Raw genomic sequence first — 26,951 nt, 5'->3', positions numbered from 1 at the left:
TCCCAAAAATAAATAAACGTTGAAAAAAAAAAAATTAAAAAAAAAAAAAGAAATAGGTGACAAAGCAAATTAATAGAACCCCTGAATAATACTTTTCTTATTTTTATATTCATGTGGTAATGTACAATTTACAAAGCAAAATGACCTAGTTAGGAGCTTTTATAGAGAACTCATTTTTCTTTACTTGGAGCTGTATTGAAATCAAATCCAGGGGTGCCTGGGTGGCTCAGTCAGTTGAGCATCTGACTTTGGCTCAGGTCAGACTCACAGTTCGTGAGTTTGAGTCCCGTGTCAGACTCTACTGACAGCTCAGAGCCTGGAGCCTGCTTCAGGTTCTGCGTCTCCCTCTCTCTGCCCCTCCCCTGCTTGTGCATGCTCACTCGCTCTCTCTCACAAAAATAAATATTAAAAATAAAAATTCATCTTCAGTTGGTACATTGCTTTGTTAAACAGTAAAATTTGAGTTGGAGATGCTCTGCTGTAGTGAGGAATTTTCTCTCCCCAAATGCATGTTTGCATAATGTGACACATCCTTGGCCTGCTCACCCCCCACCGTGGAATTTATATGGATTAACTGTGAACTGATTGATACTTTATTAATCTAACAAGTTTCTGTTATTCATTTATCAAGCATTTAATGAGTGTCTCCTGTGTGCAAGGTCCTATACTAGACTCTAGGGAACCAAAGATGAATCAGACTCAGTCTCTACTCCTTGGGAATTCATTCTGGTTGGAGAAATAATAAACATAATTGTGCTATCTTGTGAAATGTTACATTTTTAAAGTATTAAATGAGGGGCGCATGGGTGGCTCAGTCGGTTAAGCGGCCGACTTCGGCTCAGGTCATGATCTCACAGTCCGTGAGTTCGAGCCCCGCGTCGGGCTCTGTGCTGACAGCTCAGAGCCTGGAGCCTGTTTCGGATTCTGTGTCTCCCTCTCTCTCTGCCCCTCCCCTGTTCATGCTCTGTCTCTCTCTGTCTCAAAAATAAATAAACGTTTAAAAAAAATTAAAAGTATTAAATGAGATGACATATATGAAAAAAACTGGAAGCTTTACAAATTTGAGATATTTTTCCTCCAGTGCATAGTACAATGTCTGGTATATCTTAAATGCTTGTATATTCTTGAATGAATTGATAAGAACAAAAGACCTATGAAAGCATAATATTATGGTATAAAGAAGAATTAGTTCTGCCTGGATATATAGATGAAATGGGAAAGGCTTCTCAGACGATTTGACTTCTGAGCTGGACTTTAAAACATAAGCGATTTATGTTGAGAATCAGGGAAAGGGATTCCAGGCCAAGAGAGACACTATGAGACATGAAAGTGCCTTGATCTGTATCAACCACGTATCTATAGGCTTATATAGTTTACAAGATACTTATATTTACATTATCCCTTTGAGCCTTATGACAACTTCGTGTAGTGAATTCATAGAGCCAAGGTGCTTAAAGCCTTGACTAGAACCCAGGGCCTGGGGTGTAAGAGAGAGCAATTAGCCATTTTCTTCTTCTTTTTTTTTTTAATGTTTATTTTTATTTTTGAGAGAGGGGCTGGAGGGATGGCAGAGAGAGGGAGGGCAGAGACAGGATCCAAAGCAGGCCTTACAGCAGAGAGCCCAGTGCAGGGCTCTAACTCAGGAACCAAGAGATCGTGATCTGAGCTGAAGTCGAATGTTTAACCGAGTGAGCCACCCAGGTGCCCCTAGCCATTTTCTTCTGTATAGTTCCATAAGTGTCATGATTGCTAGTATTATTGAATTTCTGTGGTTACATTTATGGAACTGTTTTCTGAGTTATAAGTATGTGAGAGAAACATACATAAAATGAAAAGTATAGTTCCATTCTTATGTAAGCAGATTAGCTTATATTGATAAATGGAGGGTTTTTTTAGAGGCTTCAGAAACATTGGGAAATGCTTTATTTTATTTTATTTTTTTTGGGAAAATGTTTCTTTAATTCATAGATTTGTGATTTGGGTAGTTTTTTTTTGGGGATTTTCAGTCTTCTTAAACCATTTATCTAAAGAACAGACTATGGAAACTACCATCCCCACATTCTTTCTTAAGCTTTCTGTTTCTGCTATGGTTGAACACATTTGTTGACATTAAAAAAGTATTTTTTGCACCAAAATGTTTGATTAAAATACTTTGAGAAGGGAAAAAGAAACAAAAACTTCTTCTCCATTTATATTTGATTTTCTGTTGTATATATATTGTATGTTGGATGTAATCAAGACAGTGTGGTATTGGTGAAAGAATAAATACACCAATGGAATAGCATAGAGAGTTCAAAAATTGATGCACACAAATATAATCAACTGATTTTTGATAGAGGAACAAAAATAATTCAGTGGACAAAAGAGTTTTTCAACAAAACATGCTAGAGCAATTGGATATCCTACATGCAAACACACACACACACACACACACGAATATAAACACTGTCTTTTTCCCAGAAATAATTCAAAACAGATCATAGTCCTAAACGTAAAATACAGAACTATAAAACTTCTAGAAGGTTTATAATGTAGAAAAAATCTAGATGATATTGGGTTTGGCAGTGAGTTTTTAGATGCAACACTAAAACACCATATATGGGGGCACCTGGGTGGCTCAGTTGGTTGAACAGCCAACTTTGGCTCAGGTCATGATCTCACCATTCGTGAGTTGGAGCCCCACATAGCACTCTGCTGTCAGCTAAGAGCCTGCTGCAGATTCTTTCACCCTCTGTCTCTGCCCCTCCCCTGTGTGCGCATGCTCTCTCTCAAAAAAAAAAAAAAAAAAAAAAACATTAAAAATAATACTAAAAATAAAAACGCCATCTATGAAAGAAAAAACTGATAAGATGGATTTCATTGAAATTAAACACTTCTGCTTTGCCCTGCCAAAGATACTGTCAAGAAAATGAAAAGACAAGACGCAGACTGAAAAAAAAATATTTGCACAACACATATTTGATGAACAACTGTTACCTAAAATATTCAAAGGACTCTTAAAACTCAACAATTAAAAAGTAAGCAAAAGATCTAACAGACACTTCATCTGAGAAGATAAGCAGATGGCAGATAAGCATATGAAAAAATGTTCAACATGATGTCATTAGGGAATAGCAAATTACAACAATGAGATACCACCATACACCTATGAAAATGGCTAAAATCCAAAACACTGACAGCACCAAATGTTGGCAAGAATGTGGAACAGAGGGAACTCTCATTGCTGGTGGGAATACAATATAGCCACTTTGGCAGCTTCCTTAAAACGCTAAATATAGTCTTAGCATATGATCCAGAAATCATGCTCCTAGGTATTTTACCTAAATGAATTGAAAACTTATGTTCAAACAAAAACCTGCACACAAATGTTTATTAGCACTTTTATGCATAATTGCCAGAACTTGGATGCAACCAAGATGACCTTCAGTAAATGAAGAGATAAACTGTAGTATATCTGTACAATGGAATATTATTCAGTGATACAGAAAGTAAACTTGCAAGTCCCTGAAGACATGGAGGAGCCTTAAATGCACGAAAGAAGGCAGTCTGAAAAGGCTACACACTGTATAATTCCAACTATGTGACAAAAAGCAAAACTGTAGATGGTAGAGGGGCCCCTGGATGGCTCAGTTGGTTAAGCATCCAACTCTTGATTTCGGCTCAGGTCATGCATGATTTCATGGTTCATGGGATCCAGCCCTGTGTTGGACTCTGTACTGACAGCATGGAGCTTTTTTGGGATACTCCCTCTCTCCCTCTTTTTCTTCCCCTTCCCCCCCACCAAAATAAATAAGCATTAAAAGAGAATTGTAGACAGCAGAAAGTTCAGCTGTTACCAGGGGTTCAGAGTGAGAAGATAGAGTAGGTGGAGCACACAGGAGGACAGTGAAACTGCTCTACATAACACTGTAAGATGGATACATGACATTATGCATTTGTTAAAACCTGTAGTACTATACAGCACAAAGAGTGAACCCTAATATAAACTATGGGTTTTATTTAACTATCAGTATTGTCTCATCAATTGTAATAAAGATACCACACTAAAAGATATTAATAATAGGTGGGGGATGATGCATAGAGGCACTTGTACTCCAATGTTTATAGCAGCACTCTCAACAATAGCCAAATTGTGGAAAGAGCCTAAATGTCCATCAACTGATGAATGGATAAAGAAATTGTGGTTTATATACACAATGGAGTACTACGTGGCAAGGAGAAAGAATGAAATATGGCCCTTTGTAGCAACGTGGATGGAACTGGAGAGTGTGATGCTAAGTGAAATAAGCCATACAGAGAAAGACAGATACCATGTTTTCACTCTTCTGTGGATCCTGAGAAACTTAACAGGAACCCATGGGGGAGGGGAAGAAAAAAAAAAAAGGTTAGAGTGGGAGAGAGCCAAAGCATAAGAGACTCTTAAAAACTGAGAACAAACAGGGTTGATGGGGGGTGGGAGGGAGGGGAGGGTAGGTGATGGGTATTGAAGAGGGCATCTTTTGGGATGAGCACTGGGTGTTGTATGGAAACCAATCTGACAATAAATTTCATATATTAAAAAAATAATAATAATGGGGGAAAATGGGTATATGGGAACTCTGTACTTTCTACTGAATACTAAAACTCTTCTAAAAAATAAGTCTACTAATTTTAAAAAATGGAAGAAGTGACTTTCCGGGAACTCACTGCTAATAATTTAGCTTTTACTTTTCTCTTTTTTCTCTCCCTAAATTAGAATTCAGAGTCTGTCAGATGCCTTACTTTTTGTCCTTAGGTAGCTTCATGTAAATATTTTAAAAATTACTGTGCCAAATAAGCCACACACACACACACAAAAAAAAGCAAGTAAAGATATTCTTGGTCAACCCAGATTGGAAAGAAATAAACCACAGTATTCATGGAAGAGGGATTACAAATAATTTCTATTTCCATCTTTGTTTTTCTGTATCTTCCAGATGTTATCTGTAAAATAAACATCTGTTAGCTCTAAAACAGTTTTTTTTAATATAAATTTTTTTAATGTTTACTTATTTTTGAGAGAGAGAGAGAGAGGCAGACTGCAAACGGGGTAGGGGCAGAGAGAGAGTGAGACACTGAATCAGAAGTAGGCTCCAGGCTCCGGGCTATCAGCACAGAGCCCAACGCGGGACTCGAACCCATGAACTGTGAGATCATGACCTGAGCTGAAGTCGGACGCTTAACCAACTGAACCACCCAGGCGCCCCTGAAACAGGTTTTTGTATCCTACTGTAGCTTCATTATATTCACTTAACATGTTTTAAGAGATATTTATACAGAAATAAGACCCAGATCTTGAAGGCCTCTCTGGTTAACTATAAGTGAAAGACTACATTACTACAGTATTTGTTGTAAATGGTAGGATTAGTGGGTGACAGCCTCATCGATTGCAGTTTATAAAGGGTTCAGTTTTAAAATTGTATTTATTATGTACTTGCTTATTTTACTTATTTACTTGTTTACTTATTTAATAGAATAAAAGAGGGTTCTAATTAGGTGTTATCTGAGTGATCTTGCCACATTCTTATTTTTGTTGGTTTAAATTGCTTTCAAATAATGTGCTTGAAATCCCATTCTCATTCCTGAAATTGGTACCATTTGCAATATGTATGTTGGAGGAAATGAATTATTTTAAAAAAGAGAATTATTTAAATGTGGCTTTAGTGATTCCTCCATACAATAATTAGTGATGAAATTTGGCTCATTGTTTTCAGCTAGTTCAAATTGGTCTTGAAAGAAACAGAAACTTGTTGCTTAATTACAGACTCAGATGAATGCCTGTGGGCTGTTACGTTTAAGAAGGATAATTCCACTTGATTGTATATGTTATGCCCCAAAGGAAAGCAGTTTTAAATTTGACTTTTACTAGATTATGCCATCTTTATGGAGCCATTCTGTTGTTAAATGGGTATCCACACTATCCAGGATGCTCTTAGTGAATGATGTTTAGTCAGTGGAGGGCTTAGCTAATTAAGGACTTTGATACTTTGGGCAGTCTGAGAAGAAATTTAAAAATCACTGGGCTTCCTCTGTATGTGCCACTGTATAAATGAAGGATACCATGGGGAGGGAGGACCTCCTTCCTCCATAGAATAGGATATTTGGGATTATAATTTTAGTGTTCTTTATAAGTAAAACCTATTATTAGGTTGGTTTCCTTTCTAGGGAAAGCCGGAAAACTCTTTTATTTGACTGCAGTTCAGATGATGCTGTAAAATTACCATTATATGAAGATAAGTTGTGAATCTCAGAAATATATAATGACATGGGGCGCCTGGGTGGCTCAGTCGGTTAAGCGGCCGACTTCGGCTCAGGTCATGATCTCGCGGTCCGTGAGTTCGACCCTGCGTCGGGCTCTGTGCTGACAGCTCAGAGCCTGGAGCCTGTTTCGGATTCTGTGTCTCCCTCTCTCTGCCCCTCCCCCATTCATGCTCTGTCTCTCTCTCTCTCAAAAATAAATAAACGTTAAAAAAAAAAAAAGAAATATAAAATGACCTATCTCAATGAAAATAGTTTAAGAAAACCTATTATTGAAGATCTATTTTTATACAAAAAAAATATGAAGAACAAAGAATGGAGGCATGAGTATTTGCCTTGTAAGATTTTTAATTTGATTTATGTAAGTAGAATGGCCTTACTACATTTATTTTTTTTTTATTTTTTTAAATTTTATTTATTTGTGTGAGAGAGACAGAGTGTGAGTGGGGGAGGGGCAGAGAGAGAGGGAGACAGAATCCGAAGCAGGCTCCAGGCTCTGAGCTGTCAGGACAGAGCCCGACGTGGGGCTCGAACTCACAAACTGCGAGATCATGACCTGAGCCGAAGTCGGACGCTTAACTGACTGAGCCACCCAGGCGCCCCCTTACTTACTACATTTAAAATACAATTTCAGTTGGCCAAAATGTTACTTTTAGAAAGGATATCTTTTTTTTTTTTTTTAATTTTTTTTTTTTCAACGTTTATTTATTTTTTGGGACAGAGAGAGACAGAGCATGAACGGGGGAGGGGCAGAGAGACAGGGAGACACAGAATCGGAAACATGCTCCAGGCTCTGAGCCATCAGCCCAGAGCCCGACGCGGGGCTCGAACTCACGGACCGCGAGATCGTGACCTGGCTGAAGTCGGACGCTTAACCGACTGCGCCACCCAGGCGCCCCAGAAAGGATATCTTTTAAGGAACACATTTATTACATAAACCAAGGCTTTTATCTGTGTGCTACAAACAACATCAAAGAATTTTCTTGCTATGTCATGATATAGAAAGTTGTTCCTTAGTGGGCATTTCAACTTCTGCAAGGACATTGTCTTTGAATAGAAAACATAATGACTTTGTTTTCCAACCAAAGTCTAATAGTTAGACTAATTTATTAGCTAGTAATAGTTAGACTAATTTATTAGCTAGTTTACTGAAATTTAGCTCTGACATCTATGGTTGAGAACAGATAGAAAAGAAATGCTAGTGTATTTTCAAATCTTGTAGAAATCAGATAACTAACATTGAAGTATATCTGGCTGATTTTCTCATGATTTGTGTGACGTGCTTAGCTTTGTATTTTTGCATTACTGTCTAGGCAGATTCAGTTGAGTTTAGTTAGAAATGTATTTTCCACACAGTAGTTTCTCTGTTGTTGTTTTTTTAACATTGCTTCACCACTGTATACTATTTAAGGTATGTACCATTATATTTAATCTAACTTAGAATTGGTACATTGGTCAACACTTCAGTTTTTAAATTTTTCACTTTTTATTTTGAGTTAATTGTAGATTCATGTGCATTTCACCCAGAGGTAGCATCTTGTAAAATTATAACACTAAAAATCACAACCAAGATAGTGATAAACTTGTCAGAGCTTATCCATCACCACCAGGTTTCTCCATCGCCCTTTTATTTTTTTACTATTTTTTTTTTAAGTTTATTTGTTTTTTGAGAGAGAGAGAGAAAGAGAGCTGGGGAGGGGCAGAGAGAGAGAAAGAGAGAGAGAATCCTAAGCAGGCTTCACACTGTCAGCACAGAGCCTGATGCTGGGCCCCAACTCACAAACCTGTGAGATCATGACCTGAACCAAAATCAAGAGTCAGACGTTTAACTGACTGAGTCTCCCAGGTGCCCCCCATTCTCCCTTTTAAAAGCTATTTCCCTCCTGCCTCTCCCTTCCCCATTAACCCTTGGCAACAACCACTCATCTGTTTTCCATTTCTGTAATTTTGTCATTTCAAGAATGTTGTTTATACCTGGAATCGTATGGCATATAACCATTTCAGATTGACTTTTTCACTCAGGATGATTCTCTGGAGTTTCGAGCAGCTTGTTGCATGTATCACTAGCACCTTTTTTGTTGTTGTTTTGTTTGGTTTTTTGTTTTGTTTTGTTTTATTGCTGAGTAGTATTCCATACTATGGATGTACCACAATTTGTTTAACCATTCACCCATTGAAAGATTTCTGGGTTGTTTCCAGCTTTTGGCTGTTAACACACAAAAGTTTCTGTGAACATTCACGTACAAGTTTTTGTGTGAACATATTTTTTTTTCCTCTGGGATAAATGCCCAGGAGTGCAATTGCTGGGTCGTATGGTAGTTGCGTGTTTACTTTTTAACTAGTTTTAAAATTATTTTCTAGAGTGGCTACCATTTTACATTCCTGCTAATGTGTGAATGATCTAGTTTCTCCGTATCCTCACCTGTATTTGGTGGTGTCAGTCATTTGCACAACAGTGTGAATGTACTAAATGCCACTAAATTGTACACTTTATAATGGTTAATTTTATGTTACATGATTTCATTTCAGTATTTTAAAAACTCAGCTCTTAGATATCCACCTCAAGTGCTACTTATGAGATCTAAATGAGAAAAAACAATCAGTTGGACATATCTGTGTGGGACTATTTCTGGGCACTTTTCTGTTCCACTGATCTCTGTGTCTGTCCCTCAACCAGTAACACAGTCTTTTTTCCACCCAGTCTTGATTACTGTAGATATGTAATAAGTCTTGAAATTGGGTAAACTGACTTTCATTTATTCTTTTTTCAGAATCGCTTTAGTTATTCCAATTCTTTTGGCTTTCTTACATATTTTTCAATGATCTTATCTATATCTAGGAATTGTGTTAAATTTGTAAATCACTTTGAGAATTGGCATCTTTACTTTGTTGAGTCTTCCAATCCCTGAATGTGATGTGTCTCTCCATTTATTTAGATCTTCTTTGATTACTTTCATCAGCATTTTGTAATTGTCCTATACAAGTCCTATACAGGTTTTGTTAGATTTACATCTATGTTTTTCTTCTTTGAACAGTTATAAATGGCATTGTCTTTTTAGGTTTGGGGTCCACATGTTTTTTCCTAGTACATAGAAATACAGTTGATTTTTGCATGTTTGTAATGCAACTTTGCTGAACTGACTTACTCTAGTTTTTATTTTTTTATTTAAAAAATTTTTAATGTTTATTTTTGAGAGAGAGAGAGAGAGAGAGAGAGAGACAGAGTATGGGTGGGAGAGGGGCAGAGAAAGGGAGACGCAAAACCCGAAGCAGACTCCAGGCTCAGAGCTGTCAGCACAGAGCTCAACGCGAGGCTTGCACTCGTGAACTGCGAGATCATGACTTGAGCCGAAGTTGGACACTTAACCGACTGAGCCACCCAGACGCCCCTAGGAGTTTTTATATAGTTTATTTGGGATTTTTTGTGTAGGCAGTCTTGTCATCTGCAAATAAAGATAATTTTATTTCTTCCTTTCCAATTGTATGTCTTTTATTTCCTTTTCTTGCTTTATTGCATGCCTAGAACTTCCAGCACTATTTTTGAATAAGAGTGGTGAGAATGGGCTTCCTTGCCCTGTCCCAGGTCTTAGGGAGAAATGTTCAGTCTTTCACTGTTAAGTATAATGCTAGCTATAAGTTTTTGTAGATACTCTATCAAGTTGAGGAAATATCCCTCTATTCTTATTTTTCTGAGAATTTTCCTCATGAATAGGTGTTATATTTTGTCAAATGCTTTTTTAGCCTGTTCATATATGGTGAGTTACATTGATTGGTTTTTGAATAATTTTTTAAAGTTTTTGTTTAAATTCCAGTTAGTTAACATACAGTGTAATATTAGTTTCAAGTATTACAATATAGTGATCCAGCACTTCGATACAACACCCAATGCTCCCCATCGCCTATTTAACCTGACCTCCTACCCATCTTCTTCTGGTAACCATCAGTCTGTTTTCTATAGTTAAGAGTCTGTTTCTTGATTTGCCTCTCTCTTTTTTTCCCCTTTACTCATTTGTTTCATAAATTCCACATATAAGTGAAGTCATTTGGTATTTGTCTTTCTCTAACTGACTTATTTCACTCAACATAATACTCTGTCTAGCGCCATCAGTGTTGTTGCAAATGGCAGGATTTCATTCTTTTTTTACAGATGAGTAGTATTCTATTGTGAGTGTGTGTGTGTGTGTGTGTGTGTGTGTGTGTGTATGTATATATAATATATATATAATAATGTATATATATTATTAAAGAAACTGCCCTTTCCCTATTGTATATTCTTGGTTCCTTTATCATAAATTAACTATCTATGCATGGGTTTATTTCTGGGCTTTCTTTTCTATTGATCTATGTCTGTTTTTATGGTAGTACCATACTATTTTAATTTCTATAGCTTTGTAATATAGTTTGGAATCAGGGAGCATGGTACTTCCAACTTAGTTCTTCTTTCTCAAGATTGTTTTGGTTATTCAGAGTCCTTTATGATTCCTTATACATCTTAGGATTGTTTGTTTCATTTCTGTAAAAAAAAAAAAAATGCCACTGGAATTTTGATAGGAATTACATTGAATCTACATATTACTTTGGACAGTATGGACATTGTAATAGTATTAATTCTTCCAATCCATGAGCATGGAATATCTTTCCATTTATTTGTGTCTTCTTCAGTGTTTTTTATTAATGTCTTGTCATTTTCAATATATAAGTCACCTCCTTGGTAAAATATATTCCTAGGTACCTTATTCTTTTTTATGCAATTATAAATGGGATTGTTTTCTTAATTTCTCTGATAGTTCATTATTAGTGTATAGAAGCAACCAATTTTTGAGTTATGAGTTTTATATTCTGCAGCTTTCTGAATTCATTCTAAAGTTTTTTGATGGAGTCTTTAGGGTTTTCTATATGTAATATAGATATAGATATATATATTTCTATGTATAATATTCAAATTTGGATACCTTTTATTTCTTTTTCTTGCCCAATTACTCTGGTTAGGACTTCTAAAACTATTGAATAAAAGTGGCAAGAGTCGGCATCCTTGTTTCTGATCTTAGAGGAAAAGCTTTTAGCTTTTCATCATAAATTATATTAGTTGTGGGCTTGCCATGTACATAACATTTATTATGTTGTGGTACATTTCCTCTGTACATGCTTTGTTGAGAGTTTTTATCATAAATGGATGTTGACTTTTGTCAGATGCTTTTTCTGCATCTGTTGCGATGATTATGTGATTTTCACCCTTCATTTTGTTAGGGTGGTGTATTCCACTGACTGATTGTAAATGTTGAACCATCTTTGCATCCCTGGAATAAATCCCACTTAATCATCATGTATGATCCTTTTATTATTATTATTGTTATTATTATTATTATTTTAAAGTTTATTTACTTATTTTGAGAGAGAGAGAGTGAACAGGGAAGGGACAGGGAAAAAGAGAGAGAGAGAATACCAAACAGGCTCCATATTGTGAGCACAGAGCCCGACACAGTGCTTAGTCTCGCGAACTGTGAGATCATGACCTGAGCCAAAACCAAGAGTTGGATGCTTAACTGACTGAGCCACCCAGGTGCCCCTTTTATGGTATTTTTAAAGCTCATCTTTGTCACCTAGTTCATGCAGTAACTTAGGTTTCCTATTATGAAACCTCAAGTTATTTTATACAGTGGACCTAGAAATTCTTTTGTATAGAAGCAGTTGGAAGAAAATATGCAAATATTGAGTTGAGAACCTACTGTGCACCTTGCATGTGCTGCGCAGATGCAGATGTTTAGGAGTTAGTTTTCACACTTTCTGCTGTAAAGCAGCACCTTTATACCAGTTTAAATACCTATAAATTCCTCCCTAAAATAGAGTTGTTTGTTTCCAAGGTCTGATGCATAAAGGCAAACATTGTACAGATCAAAGGTGCATTTAGTATCTTTATTCAGATTCTTGAATTGTAAATTTTGTAAGCTGAAATTTGGTTTCGTTTCCAAAACAAAAAACTATTTCCCCAAAATGGAAGGAACTTTAAGGTGTAAATAATTACTTCTTACAGGCATCAGAACTATATTTCCTTATCCTGCCTCAACAAGCTGGTTGTAATTCTTAAGTTTTGAATAGATGGTGGTGACAAGTTTGAGCTATCTAGATTAAAGAAGTTTCATGTCTTTATGTGGTCATTAAAACTGTTCTGTCTTAGGTGCCTGGGCAGTTCAGTCGGCTAAGCATCTGACTTCGGCTCAGGTCATGATCTCACGGTTTGTGGGTTTGAGCCCCGCATTGGGCTCTGTGCTGACAGGTCAGAGCCTGAAGCCTGCTTTGGATTCTCTGTCTCCCTCTCTCAGTCCCTGCCCCGCTTGCACTCTGTCTGTCTGTCTCTCCCTCTCTCTCAAAAATAAATAAACATTTTTTTAAAAACCCTGTTCTGTCTTTAGTCATCAAGTATCTCTGTGAAAGAAATAGATTTAAGCTAACAAAAGTAAGATGAAAATTATATATGTGGATAAATTAAATTTATTTCGGGGACCAGAATATACTCCAGATGCTTTCAGAAGTCTGGGTATTCTGTTTGTATAAATGTCTGAAAAATTATTCTCTAAAATGTAGAAAAATTAAGTACAAGTTTTAAAGTGCTTTAATAATTCCAGAATTTTAATTTCCATTTTATTTGCAGCTCAGATCGTCTGATAGAAGAGACAATAAGGTAGGAAAAAAAATTTGTTTTACTCTATTGTTTTTTGTTTGTTTGCAACATAAGTGAACAGATCAGGTTAACCCTGTAACTAGGGATAAAGTTCACTTATCATCCTTAGAGATGGGAATTTCACTAGATTGTGATGAATTTTTACTGTGTCTTTCACTTATAAGAGACATTTGAAGCACAAAATATTTGTTTCAAGAATTAGTGGAATTAAGCTGACTTACCAAGGTTAATTTTTCTGATTAATTCATACTCAGTACTTTCAGCTTCAGTCTTTTTATTTTATTTTATTTTATTTTAAGGAAAACCATCTTAGACATGTGATTTGGTGTATATACCATTTATGTAGATTGGGTTTCAGTCACAGCAGCTGTGGAAAATGTGCTGCAGTAATATTTAGTATTATCTGTAATAACACTGAAGTAGCTTATTGCTTAAGGTAAGGGACAATTATGTTGGTTTGAACTACTTAATTCTCTAGGTTTGGTGAATTTTTAGATACTATCTTATGATGGTAAAAAAGTAAATGAACTAGATATGATCTCTACAGTTAGAATTCAGCAATGTCTAAAGCATTTTTTGGGAAAGGTGTGATGAAGTACATGGAAACAACAACAAACATGTACTCTTACTATAGGCCTTGATATTGTCTCAAATGCTTTACATGCTTTATTTTATTTAATTTCTTTAATGACCCATGAAATAAACACTGTCCAAAACAAAAAAGAAATTAAGGTAAGTAATTTGCTTGTGGTGACATGATTGATAAGTTGTGTTCAGGATTCAAATGCTCAAACCTGAATCTCTGTAATTCTAGGACCAGAGCTCTATCTAAGCTACTACTGTATTTCCCACCTTGTAGAAAGTGTACAAGCTTCGGAGTGTGATTTGGTTTGTGCTACTTATTAGATATCTGTTCTTGGTTAAGTTACTTGGAGTCTTCATTTTCTTCTGTGTTCAGAAACCAGGATTGATGATCATACCTCCCTAAAAAATTGTTGTGAAGATGAAAGATAATGAGTAAAATGCCTAATACAATGTGTGAATGATACTGGGTAATCTGTAAGTGGTAGCTTTGTCAGGGACGCCTGGGTGGCTCAGTCGGTTGAGCATCTGACCCTTGATTTTGGCTCAGGTCATGATCCCAGTACCTTCTGATATTTCAGATTTCAGGAAAATTCCAGTAGTACAAAGAATTCCCATATATGCTTCACCTGGATTCCCCACACGTTAACATTTGCCACATTTGCTTTTTCACTTTTCGTTTTTTGAACTACCTGAAAATAAATTGCAGACATGATGCTTCTCTACCACTAAATATTTCATTGTTCACATTTTAAGTATGCATTTATATTGATACAGGCTCATGGATTCTTATTTTATTTAGTAGATTATAATGTTTCTATCATTATTTAATAAATTATAATCTCTTGTAATAATGTGTAGTTATCATATCTGGGGATTTTGTTTAAATTGCATGCATTGGGTTGTCCATCTGGGCAAAGGTTTCGCAAAATTGCCTAATTGTCAACTGAAATATTTTCCTTGTGACTCCTTCCCTTTCAACAGCACATAAAGTAAGATAGCATTTGCTAAGGACTTTTTACTTAAACTTTCTCTATAATCCTTTTCCTTTTTTCTTCCTTTTTTCCCCTCCTCTTTCTGCCTGATCTTCTTTGGGCCAGGCTGTCTTAATTAAGCTTTTCAATTCAAAGCTGGCCTATTTAAGGGCTGGTAATATAAATATAAAAAATTTGGAGTACTTCCTAGTATAGGAACATTTGAGAACCATTGAATCACTGCTACTATTATTTTGCTAGGTAAAAGCAAAATAATATAATTATAAGGTCTTTTATTTCACTATTTCCCTTTATTTCAAAATCTGGTAGATATCACAAGTAAAATTTTATTGATTCTAAAGCTAGTTATGATTACTTATAGATAATATAAAATTTAAGTGTCAGATAATTGTTTTTGCATATTCTATATGTAACAATTTACTTTTTACTCTTGGAGATAAAAATAGATTTTAAGAATATGTACACAACTGAATATAGACTCTGGCATCACTTAATTGAAAAGAACTGATATTTTTAATATTAACTTATTCTTAAGCTTTAAATGTATAACTGATATTGTCTGTTGTTGAAAAAATAAGTGTCTGAGTTTAGTTCACACAACAGGTAAGAAAGTTCCAGTAAGCACATCAATGATTTATCATTTTAAAAGCATTATGTATTATTTGGAGCTTATGTTTTGCCTCTGAGTATTTGACCCTTGAAATAACAACAGTCTAGATTTCACTCAGCTTGACTCCAGATGATGCAGTGAGTTGGGAAAGTATGTCTAGATATACTTTGTGTGGTACTGGCAATCATGCATATTCACCAAGATAATAACATAATGTATGATGATAATATCCATTCTCCAAGGAATACAAAGTGCTTTGTGGAAATTATTTTTTAATCTACTTTATCTACTTCTGAGTCAGAGTGCATGGGAGATAGTGATAGTCCCAGTGTAAAAAAACAGGCATATATGATTCAAAGATTGCTTTCAGATGCTCAGCCTAGCTTTAAATGAAATTGTGTTACTTTATATAAGACCATAATACCTGTTTTAAAGTACTTTATAAATTTATATTAAAACAATCGCATTTTAGGGGCACCTGGGTGGCTCAGTTGGTTGAGCATCCGACCCTTGATTTTGACTCAGGTCCTGATCCCAGGGTCATGGGATCAAGCCCCATGCTGGGTTCTGTGCTGAGTGTGGAGCCTGCTTAAGATTCTCCCTCTCTCTCCCTCTGCCCCTCTCCCTCGCTGGCATGCATGCTCTCCCTCTCTCTCTCTAAAACAAAATATAGAAAAAATAAAACAGGGGCACCTGGGTGGCTCAGTTGGTTAAGTGTCTGACTCTTGATTTTGGCTCAGGTTCATGGTTCATGAAATTGAGCCCTGTATCCAGCTCTACACTAACAGCACAGAGCCTCCTTGGGATTCTCTCTCCCCCTGTCTCTTTGCCCCTCCCTCCCCCTCTCAAAATAAATAAACATTAAAATAAATAAATAATTTTTAAAGCCTCATTTTAAATACCTTATATTCTATCATAGACATACACTTAAGGGAAAAATTATGAATAAGAACTAATGATGCAGGGGCACATGGATGGCTCAGTTAGTGAAGCATCTGCCTTGGGCTAAAGTCATTATCTCATGGTCCATGGGCTCAAGCACCACATCAGGCTCTGCACTGACAGCACATACCTGCTTAGGATTCTCTCTCTCTCTCCCTCTCTTTGCCCCTCCCTGACTAGTGCTTTCTTTTCCTCTCAAAACAAATAAATAAACTTAGAAAAAAAAGCTAATGATGCAAAGGACGTTGTTACTTTGGATTCTTCTTGTGTTCTTTTCGTTCTTTGGATCTAAAATTCAGTGTAAAGTTAACATTGTCTGCTTCCTTCTATTTTAATCTTGACTGGTTGTTCTCTAGACCTGCCATCCTGAACTGGTCCTGGGATGCTCTATCCCCATTACCTTAAAATGACCTCCATTTTTTCTTTAATGTTTATTTATTTATGAGAGAGAGTGGGAAAGAGAGAGAATCCCAAGCAGGCTCCACACTGTCAGTGCAGAGCCCGACTTGGCGGCTTAAACCCACCAACCATGAGATCATGACCTGAGCCAAAATCAAGAGTCGGATGCTTAACAGACTGAGCCACCCAGACACCTCAGTGACCTCCTTTATTGGATCACTTATTTCTTGGATTTGGTGTCTTCCATAAACTCTTAGTTTATTCCCTCATTATGCTGGACCACGTTCTTCAGTGGTTTCCTGAGAAAGAACAGGAGGTACAACTTTTGGACTTTTCACATCTATTCTTGATTCATTGTTTAGCTAAGTTAGGAATAATTTTGAAATTTTTGATGACATTGTTTCCAGTATTGTTTTTAAGTTCACTGCCAGTTAAGATTTCTGTTCCTTTGTATGTGATGAGCCTTTTTCCTCTGGAAGCTTTTAGGATTATCCCTTTTTCCCTATGCTTTTGGTGTTTTTTAACCTTATCATGCATCTTTTCCAGTTCGTTGTACTGGCCATTGGATGAGTTCCTACAGTCTGGAAACTCCTCTTCAGTTCTGAGACATTTTCTTAAACTCTCATTTTCCCACCTCCTTCTTCACTGTTTTTGTTTTCTGGGTTTTTTTTGGTTTTAATTTTAAAAGGTAACATGTTGGGCTTTCTGTTCCTTTTTTTACCCTTTCTCCGTTTTCCACTTATCTTTTTTTCTACTTTCTGAGGGGTTTACTCAGTTTGTCCTTTCGAGATTTCTGTTACACTTTTATTTCCATTCTTTTTTTAAATTTATACCGGCTCTTTTCTCAGTGGTGGGTACACTCTTACACACACGTACACATACACACACACACATACATTTATGTCTTTCATGGGTGTGATACCTTCTTTCTCTCTCTGAAGACATTAAATATAATTCAGTTTTAGAGTTTCTTGAACTTCTGTTATTGCCTCTGTTTCCTCAGACTCACTTTTCTGTTTGCTAGTTTTTATTTGGATCTCTGTTAGAGGCTCTTCTCAAACTTGTAGTGATTCTTGATTCTTTGTTCATATTTAAGGGTGAGGCTCCAGAAAATCCAGTAATTGGAAGCTAGTTCTCTGTACATGGGTGGTGGGACTTGCCAAGTAGTAGGCCTTACAATGAATGATCAGAAAGGGACCTGGTTGTTTTGTGGGGAACTTCAAAATGTCAGGATCTTTAAGGTCTCTTTTTCTAGGTTAGATCTTCTACTGAACTGGGGGCAGTCACCTGACTGTGTTGTTCAGGGAAGATAATTTAGGGGTCTGGCAATTCCTTGTACAAATTTCCATTTTTAGCCCTATTTCACAGTTTTGCCTTCAGAGATACCTGATCCCTTTAAATCTTGATCTTTTCTAGGATCTGGGAAAAACTTTTATAAATCATGCTTAACTCCTAGCGGTACTGAGGCAAATAACTACAGTAGATTTGGCGCTGATAATGTTATTCACGTTTCTTCATCACTCAGGTGGAATTCCTGTAATTTTCTTTGTGAGATATGTATAGTTTAGAAAAGTACAGTGTTCTTATTTTAGCAATTTAAATCATTCTAAAATGTAAAAAAAAAGTTCATCTGGTAGTGTCCCTCCATTCCTATCCCCTAAGTAACTTGTATTCACTGACAGTTGTGTATCTTTCTAAATACGTTCTCATTGTCATACAAACATATACAATGATGTTTTATTGCTTAAAATAAAAAAGGATTCATACTTTACACATTCTGTGGCTTCGTTAATTATTCAGTGTATCATAAACATTCCTCCAGTTTAATAGAAATAATGCCAACTTATTCTTTTTAATAACCAAATATTATTTCATAGTTTCGTTGTATCATAATCTGTTAAACCATTCCAATGTTGTTTCCATCGGGGGGTGTTTTTGTTTGCTTGTCTCTTACTATTCCAAACAGCACTCTAATATATATCCTTTGATCTGTCTCCCCACACACTTTTGTTTCTTCTTTGCCTTCTCAAATCTTGAAATTTCAGTTTTGCTATGTCATTTGCTTAGAGTACTCCTAGCATTTTCCTCCAATAGGATACCTGGTCTTGGCTGTTCAAGAGTGTGTTCAGTCAGCTCCCAGATAGGTCAGGCTATTAGACCCCTAAGCAGTGGCATACTAGGTGGTAGTGGGTGCCCTAGCAGTTTTTTCTTCTTCAGGGCTGGGCATCACACCATCTGATGGACTGTCAGCTCCTGGCTCATAGGTTTCTGTGGTTGTGTGTACCACCCTTTACCAGCTACAGTTCAGTGCATCACTGTAGCTCCTGTACACGCACGTCCATATCTTCCATTGTTGGGTTCCTTAGGGTGAATTGAAACCTAGGGCTTTGCCCCAGGCTTGAAGAAAAATCTCGTCTTCCCTGCCATCAGTTCCTTGGTTCTTCCCTTGCTTGAGAGAGTATAGCCTACCTGGCTTTCTTCCTTAGATACTTCAAAAGAATGAGGGATCTCAGATGGACCCCTCCCCATCATATCTGCCTTTGTTCATGTGTTCCTCCATGGAGGAAGTTGGACCAGCGATAGGGTCAAGAATTTGTGCTCTGATCATCATCTTCCCAGAATCTCTTCATCTCTTGCTTTTTTTTTTTTTTTCAACGTTTGATATATTTTCAGAATTATTCAAGGACATTCTATTTCCTATTGTTTTTTATGTTATCAGTATCTATAGCTCTCTCCTGTGTGTTATATATAAAAATGGGTACTGACCTATCCTCTAGGATTCTAATGCCCAGGGAGATAAGACTGTTGAAGTTAATCCTGGCATGAAAGCAAAAAGATATTAAGTGAGATTCTTTTAAACAGGACATCAGAATAGTCACATGGAAGAGACTATAGTATAGTCTGTAAGAGAAGGGACGTTCCCCCATCTCTTTGAGTCATTTAATGAATGCATAACCTTTGTCACTTGCTTAAAATAAGTGCTGGAAACCCAGCATAATGTTGCATGTGTCTCCTAAAATCTGCCTAGATGGTTCTCAAGTAGAATTCTGGAACATAATCTTTTCATAAGTTAAGGGCTGGTTATATATGGGTATTTTGTGATGTGTTAACACTTTTGGTTCTTTTTTTATGATTATAATTTCCTACTTCTCTCTCAACAGTTTTCCTGATTAAAGGTATTTTTAGTAGCTGGCCCCTTTCAAAACCATTTTGAGAAGCTTTTGTAATAGGGATTTCTCTGTTATTTCATTTGTTACTTTGGGAAAAATCACAGGAAATGGCCTACTGTCCAGAAAGACATCAGAAGATAGCAGTAGGGATGGAGTGGACATTCAGGAAAAGACAGTAGGAAGGTGACTTAGGAAATGATTTTTTTTCCTGCCTGTGCTTTTCAAGATGATGTTGCCTATCTTAGTTTTCTCTTCACTTTTAAGAATATGATGGATCTGCGCAGGATAATCTTAAATGCCGACGTAATTATCTTCTCTTTTCCCCCTTCAGCATTGCTATGGCAACAAAAGAAAATATGACTTCACAGAGAGGAATGTTGAAGTCAATTCAGAGCAAAATGAATACTTTGGCCAGTATCCTTTCTGAAAGTTTGAAATTTCTAGGTTTTTGAGGTGGGGGTGGGGGTGGGGGTCTGTGTGTGTGCTTTTTTGGTTTTGGTTTTGGTCAGGTTGCCATCATCAGTAGTGGTTGAGAGCATCAATAGTTACATATGAATATGCGTTGCATAGAAGTTGATACTGTTTAGTACTATTTGTAAAATATTCTACACCAGAAGTCTGACATTAGTAGATTTAGAAAATTATAAATATGAATTTTCAAATCATTTTACATTTTAAAAACTCCTGGGGCGCCTGGATTGCTCAGTTGGTTAAGCACCTGACTCTTGATTTATTTCGTCTCAAGTCATGATGTCACTGTTGTGAGATCAAGCCCGGGGTCGGACTCCACACTGACAGCATGGAGCCTACTTGGGATTTTCTCTCTCCCTCACTCTCTGCCCCTCCCCCACTCTCTCCCTCCCTCCCTCTCTCCCAAAATAAATAAATAAATGTTTTTTTATTTTTTTAAGTTTTTTAAAAATGTTTTATTATAGAGAGACAGAGCATGAGCAGAGAAGGGGCAGAGAGACAGGGAGACACAGAATCTAAAGCAGGCTCCAGGCTCTGAACTGTCAGCACAGAGTCTTGACGCGGGGCTCAAATCCACGAACCATGAGATCACGACCTGAGCCGAAGTTGGATGCTCAACCAACTGAGCCACCCAGGCACCCCAGTAAAACTCCACAGTATATATTATTCTTACCTCAACATCATAAATTATGTGTTTTTTTATTACTTCTTTCTCCAGTTTGAAGAATAAGTCAGTGTCAGATTCTTAGAAAGAGAAGGAGACAGCCATACATGTAGATGAGTTGTAACTGCTGTTAGAGTATTTTCATTGTGATTCGTTATGCACAAGCTGAACATTAGAATAGATTCTCTGCTTGTTAATTGTGACCTCTACATTTTTAATTCTTGAGTTTCCTGATTTGAATTAGGATTACTAATACTAACATGAAACCCAGTGGGGAAACTGGTAAGCCTGCTACTCTGAAACATTTTGTTTACTCTCTGAGAAGTCAAGACTTTTAGAGAAAAAGTTTCCTTCCCCAATTAGTAAGGGGAAGGGCCTAAAAAGTTGAGTACCTTCTGGTCCTAGATAATTTTTTTTTAAGTTTATTTATTTTGAGAGAAAGAACATGAACAGGGAAGGAGCAGAGAGTGAGAGGGAGAGAGAGAATTCCAAACAGGCTGCACACTGTCAGCACAGAGCCTGACACAGGGCTCGAATTCATGGACAGTGAGATCATGACCTGAGCCAAAACCAAGAGTCAGCCACTGAACTGACTGAGCCACCCAGGTACCCTGGTCCTAGATAATTTAAGGTCACTTTTAGTTTGATACTTACTTCCCTAAGGAATATCCTGAAGTGTATTTTGTATTTTCCAACTTTTTGTGAATTTTGTTCCTGTTTTGTCACCCTAAGTGCAAAATAACTTATCCATAATTGTTTATATTTTACATAGGGCTGTACAGTTTACAGAGTACTGTTATATACATTGTATCATCTTGCCATTACCACAAATTATAATAATTCTGGAAAAATGTGTGTTCAAAAACAAAATGCGTGTGTTAGTCGAGACTCCATAGAGAGATAGTAACAGAAACCTCATTTAGACTGACTTAAGGGGGGAAAGGAGGGAATTAATTTGTTCATATTTATCTAAAATTCAGGGGTAGAATTTAACCTAAGGCATGGCTCAATTCAGGAGCTCAGATGTTATTGTCAAGAATCTGCTTTTCCTCTCTCTCTTCCCCCTACCTACTCCATCTCTTATCTTTGCTTTCCTGTGATTGGCCTCATTCTCAAAGAGGTTTTCTCCACATAGTGATAGAGATGGCTAGAAGAATCACCTTCTGCCAGTTAAAAATCCCCATGGAAAGGGGGTCTTTTTTACCAGCTGTAATAAAAGTCCCAAGAGGACTGTAGTTGCCCCAGCTTGAGTCACTAGAAGGGAATATTCTTTCTGGCCAATCCGAGTTTGTAAATATACCTGATGGCAGAGGACAAGGTCAGCCTACACTATTACATGGACTGAACTAGATTATTATAGAAGGAAAGAGAGGGGGGCTTCTCTAAAGGTAATATGCCCATTATAGACAGAATTCCCTAATGCCAAAAGTATTCTAAGGGGATTGTTGGTTCTTTACGAAGCAAGAAAAGATTAAGCATTTGTTCTATATGAGATTTGTACCTTGTAAAAGTTTTTGCCTATTATTTCATGCTGCTGCTGCTTCAGTATTTTTAAAAATTATTTCTGCAAATTTTTCTCATTAATTCAAAAAACACATTAATGCCTACAATATGTAAAGCTCTGTTCTGGATAGGGAAATTCAAGATTAGAAGATAACATGGTCCTAATCATATAATATGTAGAATATATAAGTGTACAAATAAATATAGTCCCTGCTGGGTGGTTTAATTACAGGAAAATGCAATAAAGATTCACAGAGTGGAGGTATTATTCTAGCTCTCTAGTATTGTAGGTGGTTTTTGTCAGTGATTTTCCTGACTTTGATAAAATACCTATATTAACAAAGAGGAGGCACCCGAAGGTATATTGTCAGAAATGCAAAACAGGGGCACCTGGGTGGCTCAGTTGGTCTGACTCTTGGTTTCGGCTCAGGTCATGATCTCATGGTTCATGAGTTCGAGCTGCATGTCAGGCTCCACACTGCCGGTGCAGAGCCTGCTTGAGATTCTCTCTTTGCCTCTCCCCCCCACCCCTTTCTCTCGCTCTCTCTCAAAGTAAATAAACTTTAAAAAATGCAAAACAAGTTAGGATACACAGGCATGTGCTTTGGTCTACAACATACAAATAAGAGTATGAAGATATTTTGAAATACTAAGTAAAATATAGCTGTGACTGCTTTTTTAAACCTTTAAAATTGGAAATTTCCTATCTTTTTTTATGTTTCCTAAGTAGGACAGCTAGAACAGTATAGCCCCCTTACCTACCATATCCTACCTACTGCTGCAAAGTAAACTAAAAAATTTAAATAATTCACCAGTGACTGATTTATTCAGACCCTGGAGTTGGTTGCCACCACCTATTGCCTGATTCCAAGGGGGTTATCACCCTGTGAGGAGACGATCAAGAACTTCAGAACTCTTCTGGCTGAACTTCTCACTTTCCTGAGAGAAGGGGTTTAGAGAGAGAAAAAGAAAGAGAAAGGAAAAGAAAACAGAATAGGGTGTTGTTAGCAGTGGTATTGGCTGTACTTACACCTCCCTGCCCTGCAGAGTCCCTCTGTTCCTAAGCTCACTACCTCCCACCCTGACCCCAAGCCTGGTTGTAATTCCTCGGTTGGTTTGGGACCTTGAGCAGTAGGATGTTTCCAGTTTGGGTATGTGTTTTTTTAAAGACTCCCTCAGTGTAATTTTCTTCCTCTGTATTTCTTCTCATTATTTATTGTTTCTGGACTCCACTGATCTCTATTTTTGTGACCCCTGTGACTTTTCACTAAAGAGGCTTCTTCAAATATGACCTTAATAAAGATTTCCCAAAGATCGTTTTCCTGCTGTGAACAGCCTGATCCAACGAATCAATCTTAGGAAACGGCGAGACTCCCTCATCCTGGGCGGTGTTATTGGTGTCTGTACCATCCTATTGCTGCTGTATGCTTTCCACTGATGGAACATCTCCAGGGACTCTTGACAACCACCACTTTCACACCCTGATCCGGAATAAGGAAAAATAGGAAGGAGAAGTTGATTGTCCTGATGATTAGCCTGACCAACAGGATTAATTCAAGACTGATGGTGATGGACTCTGTGATACGGTCAGGTTGAGCTGAAGCCACAGTTTTCCTGTGCTATCTTTTCTAACACACATTTCCTTCTGTTTTTAGTTTAAAAAAAAAAAAAGTTTTCAGTTGCTTTTGTCTTCCCAGGAGGTAAGTAAACCAATCAGAAACAGAGTTTCTATGCTTCAGTAATAGTGTTGAAGGCTGATAACAAGCCAGATCTTACAGCTGGACTCCAGAAAACCAGGTTTCTCTATATCCAAAGACTGTTTTCCTTTCAGCCACCAGATTGGGTTGTGAATAAAAATAGTTCTTGTCCTTTTATTTTACAGTCATGAAGAGAAATCACAAGTCATTTCTTGATAAGCTGTGCTATAAATTTCTACTCTGTGCCCCTGTTTTGGTATTCCAGAAAAATTACATTTTTCACAGGTTCTTTGAGATGCTAACAGGTCAACTTCAACACAGTTGAGGTTGTCTGAAACAGAAGACAAACACTGCAAGAAAAGCTTTTTTCTTCCTCTTTTTTTAAATTGTATGCACACTGGGATTAACTATATTGCTGGAAAAGCATTGAGAATAACAGGCTTTTTTGTCCGTCATTGTTTTGATGTTTTGTTTATTTCTTCCATTGGATTAATACTTGCTACTATGAGAAAATGCAATCTCAGTTCTACCATGGTAAAAGTAACTAATAGCCAGTGTCTGTCAGTGCCCCCAACTATTCCTCATCATGTCAGGATTAACCCTGAGTGAGGGGACTGCTCAATTTTCAGTGAGATCTGTTCAGCAAGCCACATGTAAAAAGACATTGATTGAGGGGTCACCATCCAGATTATTCCATTTGTAAATGCTCCATGATTTATGAGCAAAAGTTCAAGAAATACTGCCTAATGTACCAGGAAGTCTGTGTTTTATGAAAACCTACTCATTCCAAATCTGTTAAGCTTTCCAAACATCCAGAGAATGGTTTTACTGTTGAAGGTGCATGTGACAGAATCTATCTGTATCTGCACCTGTCTTCTACTACTATCCCTGGACGGTAACAGAATTTTAAACCACCCCCAGAATTCTTTTCAGGTTTAACCATTTCTCCATTTCTGTAAACTTAACAACTTATTCACCTGAACTACCGCAAATAGTTTGAAGACGTCAACATCTACACTCCTCACCAAGAAAGAAGGTTGCTCTTCACCATTGGAATGGACTCTGGTATTTATAGTATTGACCTCAAACTGTGCCACAGGGAATAAAAGGATATGAGCATGTAGTTCTTAACGATATCACAGTGCATCGGTGATGACATTCAGGTGAACTTGATACAAGAGCTGATGGCTATACTAACCCCTGGTCTGGTACAGAAACTGAGAGCTTTTTCATTCTGTTGTCAAAGTTTTATTATGTTCTGGGTATGAAAGCCATTGGATACATTTTTTTAAACTATGGGGTTTATTTTTCTAAATATGGGTTGATTGATCAGATAACTTGATTGGGGATGCCCTGAAAAGAAAGTCTAAGTTTTCCCAATGTAAATCTTAAAGGATCAGAGAAGTTCATTTACTAAATTCTCTGTTGGGAGAACAAGACTGTTCTCCCCTGACACTTTATTATCTTTGATTTTTCAAAGGGCCTTGATTGGTGGTTGTGCCTCAGCTAGACTTTATGGGACTTTCATTGCTATATGGTTGGCATTTATAAAATCTGAAGTATCATAAATAAAGTTATTTATTTAATTATACTACCAGTCTTTTTTACTGGTCTGATTATTTGGTATATTCATTAAAGCTGATTGTGTGAGAGTAAAACTTGGGGCTGAGCTGCTTGCTGCACTGAGCAAATACTTTTGATGGCTGATGAGCCTTTCCTTTAGGGTAATGCTTAAATGAAGTAATAGAATTATGTTGGTTATTTTCTTTATGAAAATAAACTAGTTCTTCCAAGGAAGTTGATAAGGCTTGGTATAAGATGTTGTCTGGTAGGTCTGACTAACCTCCCAGTGCTATATAGCCCATAGTGAGGTGACCCAGGGCCAAATGTAGCTAGCCAGGACAGGGCTTGTCCTTTCCTCTTACAGTTCTTTCATTTGCAGAAAGAAACCCTGGAGTAAGGAAATAGAAGTGTGTCATTTACAAAAAGAGGATTTGGATCCTGTGGTAGCTGATTTGAACTCTTTCAGTTTGGTGCCATTTAACTTTTTTTTTGTTTTTTTGTTTTTTTTAACCAGATTGGTTTTCCACCTTTTCTTCTGTCCTTACAGACCTGTTGCCAGGCTCAGGGGCCAACAGTAAGTTGCCTGTCAGAGCTGGGAGTTCAGGAAGGAAGTTTCCTCTTAAGGGAAGTTATTCTTCCTTGGCCATTGTCATATAAGGGACCTTTTCCTTTGGGATTATTTTAGTAATAATTCAAAACTTTCCATTTCACTAAGTGTGAAAAACCACAGCAACAAAAAGGACAGACTTCCCAAAGGTATACTTCTGAGATTTTGTCTTAATGTGAGCTGATGACTTTAGTTAGAAATGTTTAATTTATTACTAAAGTTCAAACCCTGATATCCCAGTGCTTCAGGTGATCTGTCCTGGCTATCTCTACAATCTTCTTAGTGTTTTCAGTGATGCTGAAGGATTCCCTGTAACCTGTATTGCTCACCCTTTATTTTTCTAATGTTAGAAAAGGGCTTTCCTTCTCCACTATTCCTCTCTCCTTTGTACCAAAATTCACTTGTACAGAGAATGCCTCTTTTTTTCCCTACTACCCAGTACTCAGATCAGGCGTGGAAGTAAAATCCTAAGAATTGGACAAGTGAAGAGAGGAAACATCACGCGGGCACTTTTTTGTACCTGAAACCAAATATTTACTTTAGTTCTTTCCTATTGGATGCTGAGTACATCTGAATAGGAAAATGTACTTATTGAGCCTTTTGATGTAATAATGACTTTTGGCCTCTATGGAATTGAGGCACCTTGGACTTGCATTCCCACCATTAATGTTTTCTTCACTGTTAATAATCTCAACCTGATGAAAAGGACTTTAAAGAACTGGACTAACCTTTTTGGTCTTCTAATACCTCATGTTTGGTCATTAGCCAGATATGATATTTTTTGGAAATTGAC

The 26,951-nt window shown here is 37.0% G+C and overlaps 1 protein-coding gene across 2 annotated transcripts in view; it reads left to right on the top strand.

Moving 5' to 3' along the window:
* The window catches only part of GOSR1 (golgi SNAP receptor complex member 1), a 47,245-nt gene extending 21,666 nt beyond the window's left edge, over positions 1–25,579 (top strand). For both annotated transcript variants that reach the window (XM_030295521.1, XM_030295520.1), the window contains exons 7-9: positions 12,926–12,955; positions 19,985–20,067; positions 23,605–25,579. In XM_030295521.1, coding sequence (XP_030151381.1) covers positions 12,926–12,955; positions 19,985–20,067; positions 23,605–23,729 — 238 coding nt within the window. In that variant the 3' untranslated portion in view covers positions 23,730–25,579. The remainder of the gene's footprint in view (positions 1–12,925; positions 12,956–19,984; positions 20,068–23,604) is intronic.
* Positions 25,580–26,951: the final 1,372 nt, after the last annotated feature.

The sequence above is a fragment of the Lynx canadensis genome, chromosome E1, assembly GCF_007474595.2.
Source record: "Lynx canadensis isolate LIC74 chromosome E1, mLynCan4.pri.v2, whole genome shotgun sequence".
In the NCBI taxonomy this organism is placed as follows: domain Eukaryota; kingdom Metazoa; phylum Chordata; class Mammalia; order Carnivora; family Felidae; genus Lynx; species Lynx canadensis.
Note: the sequence above shows the minus strand (reverse complement) of the source record. Positions and strands in the feature narration are given on the sequence as shown.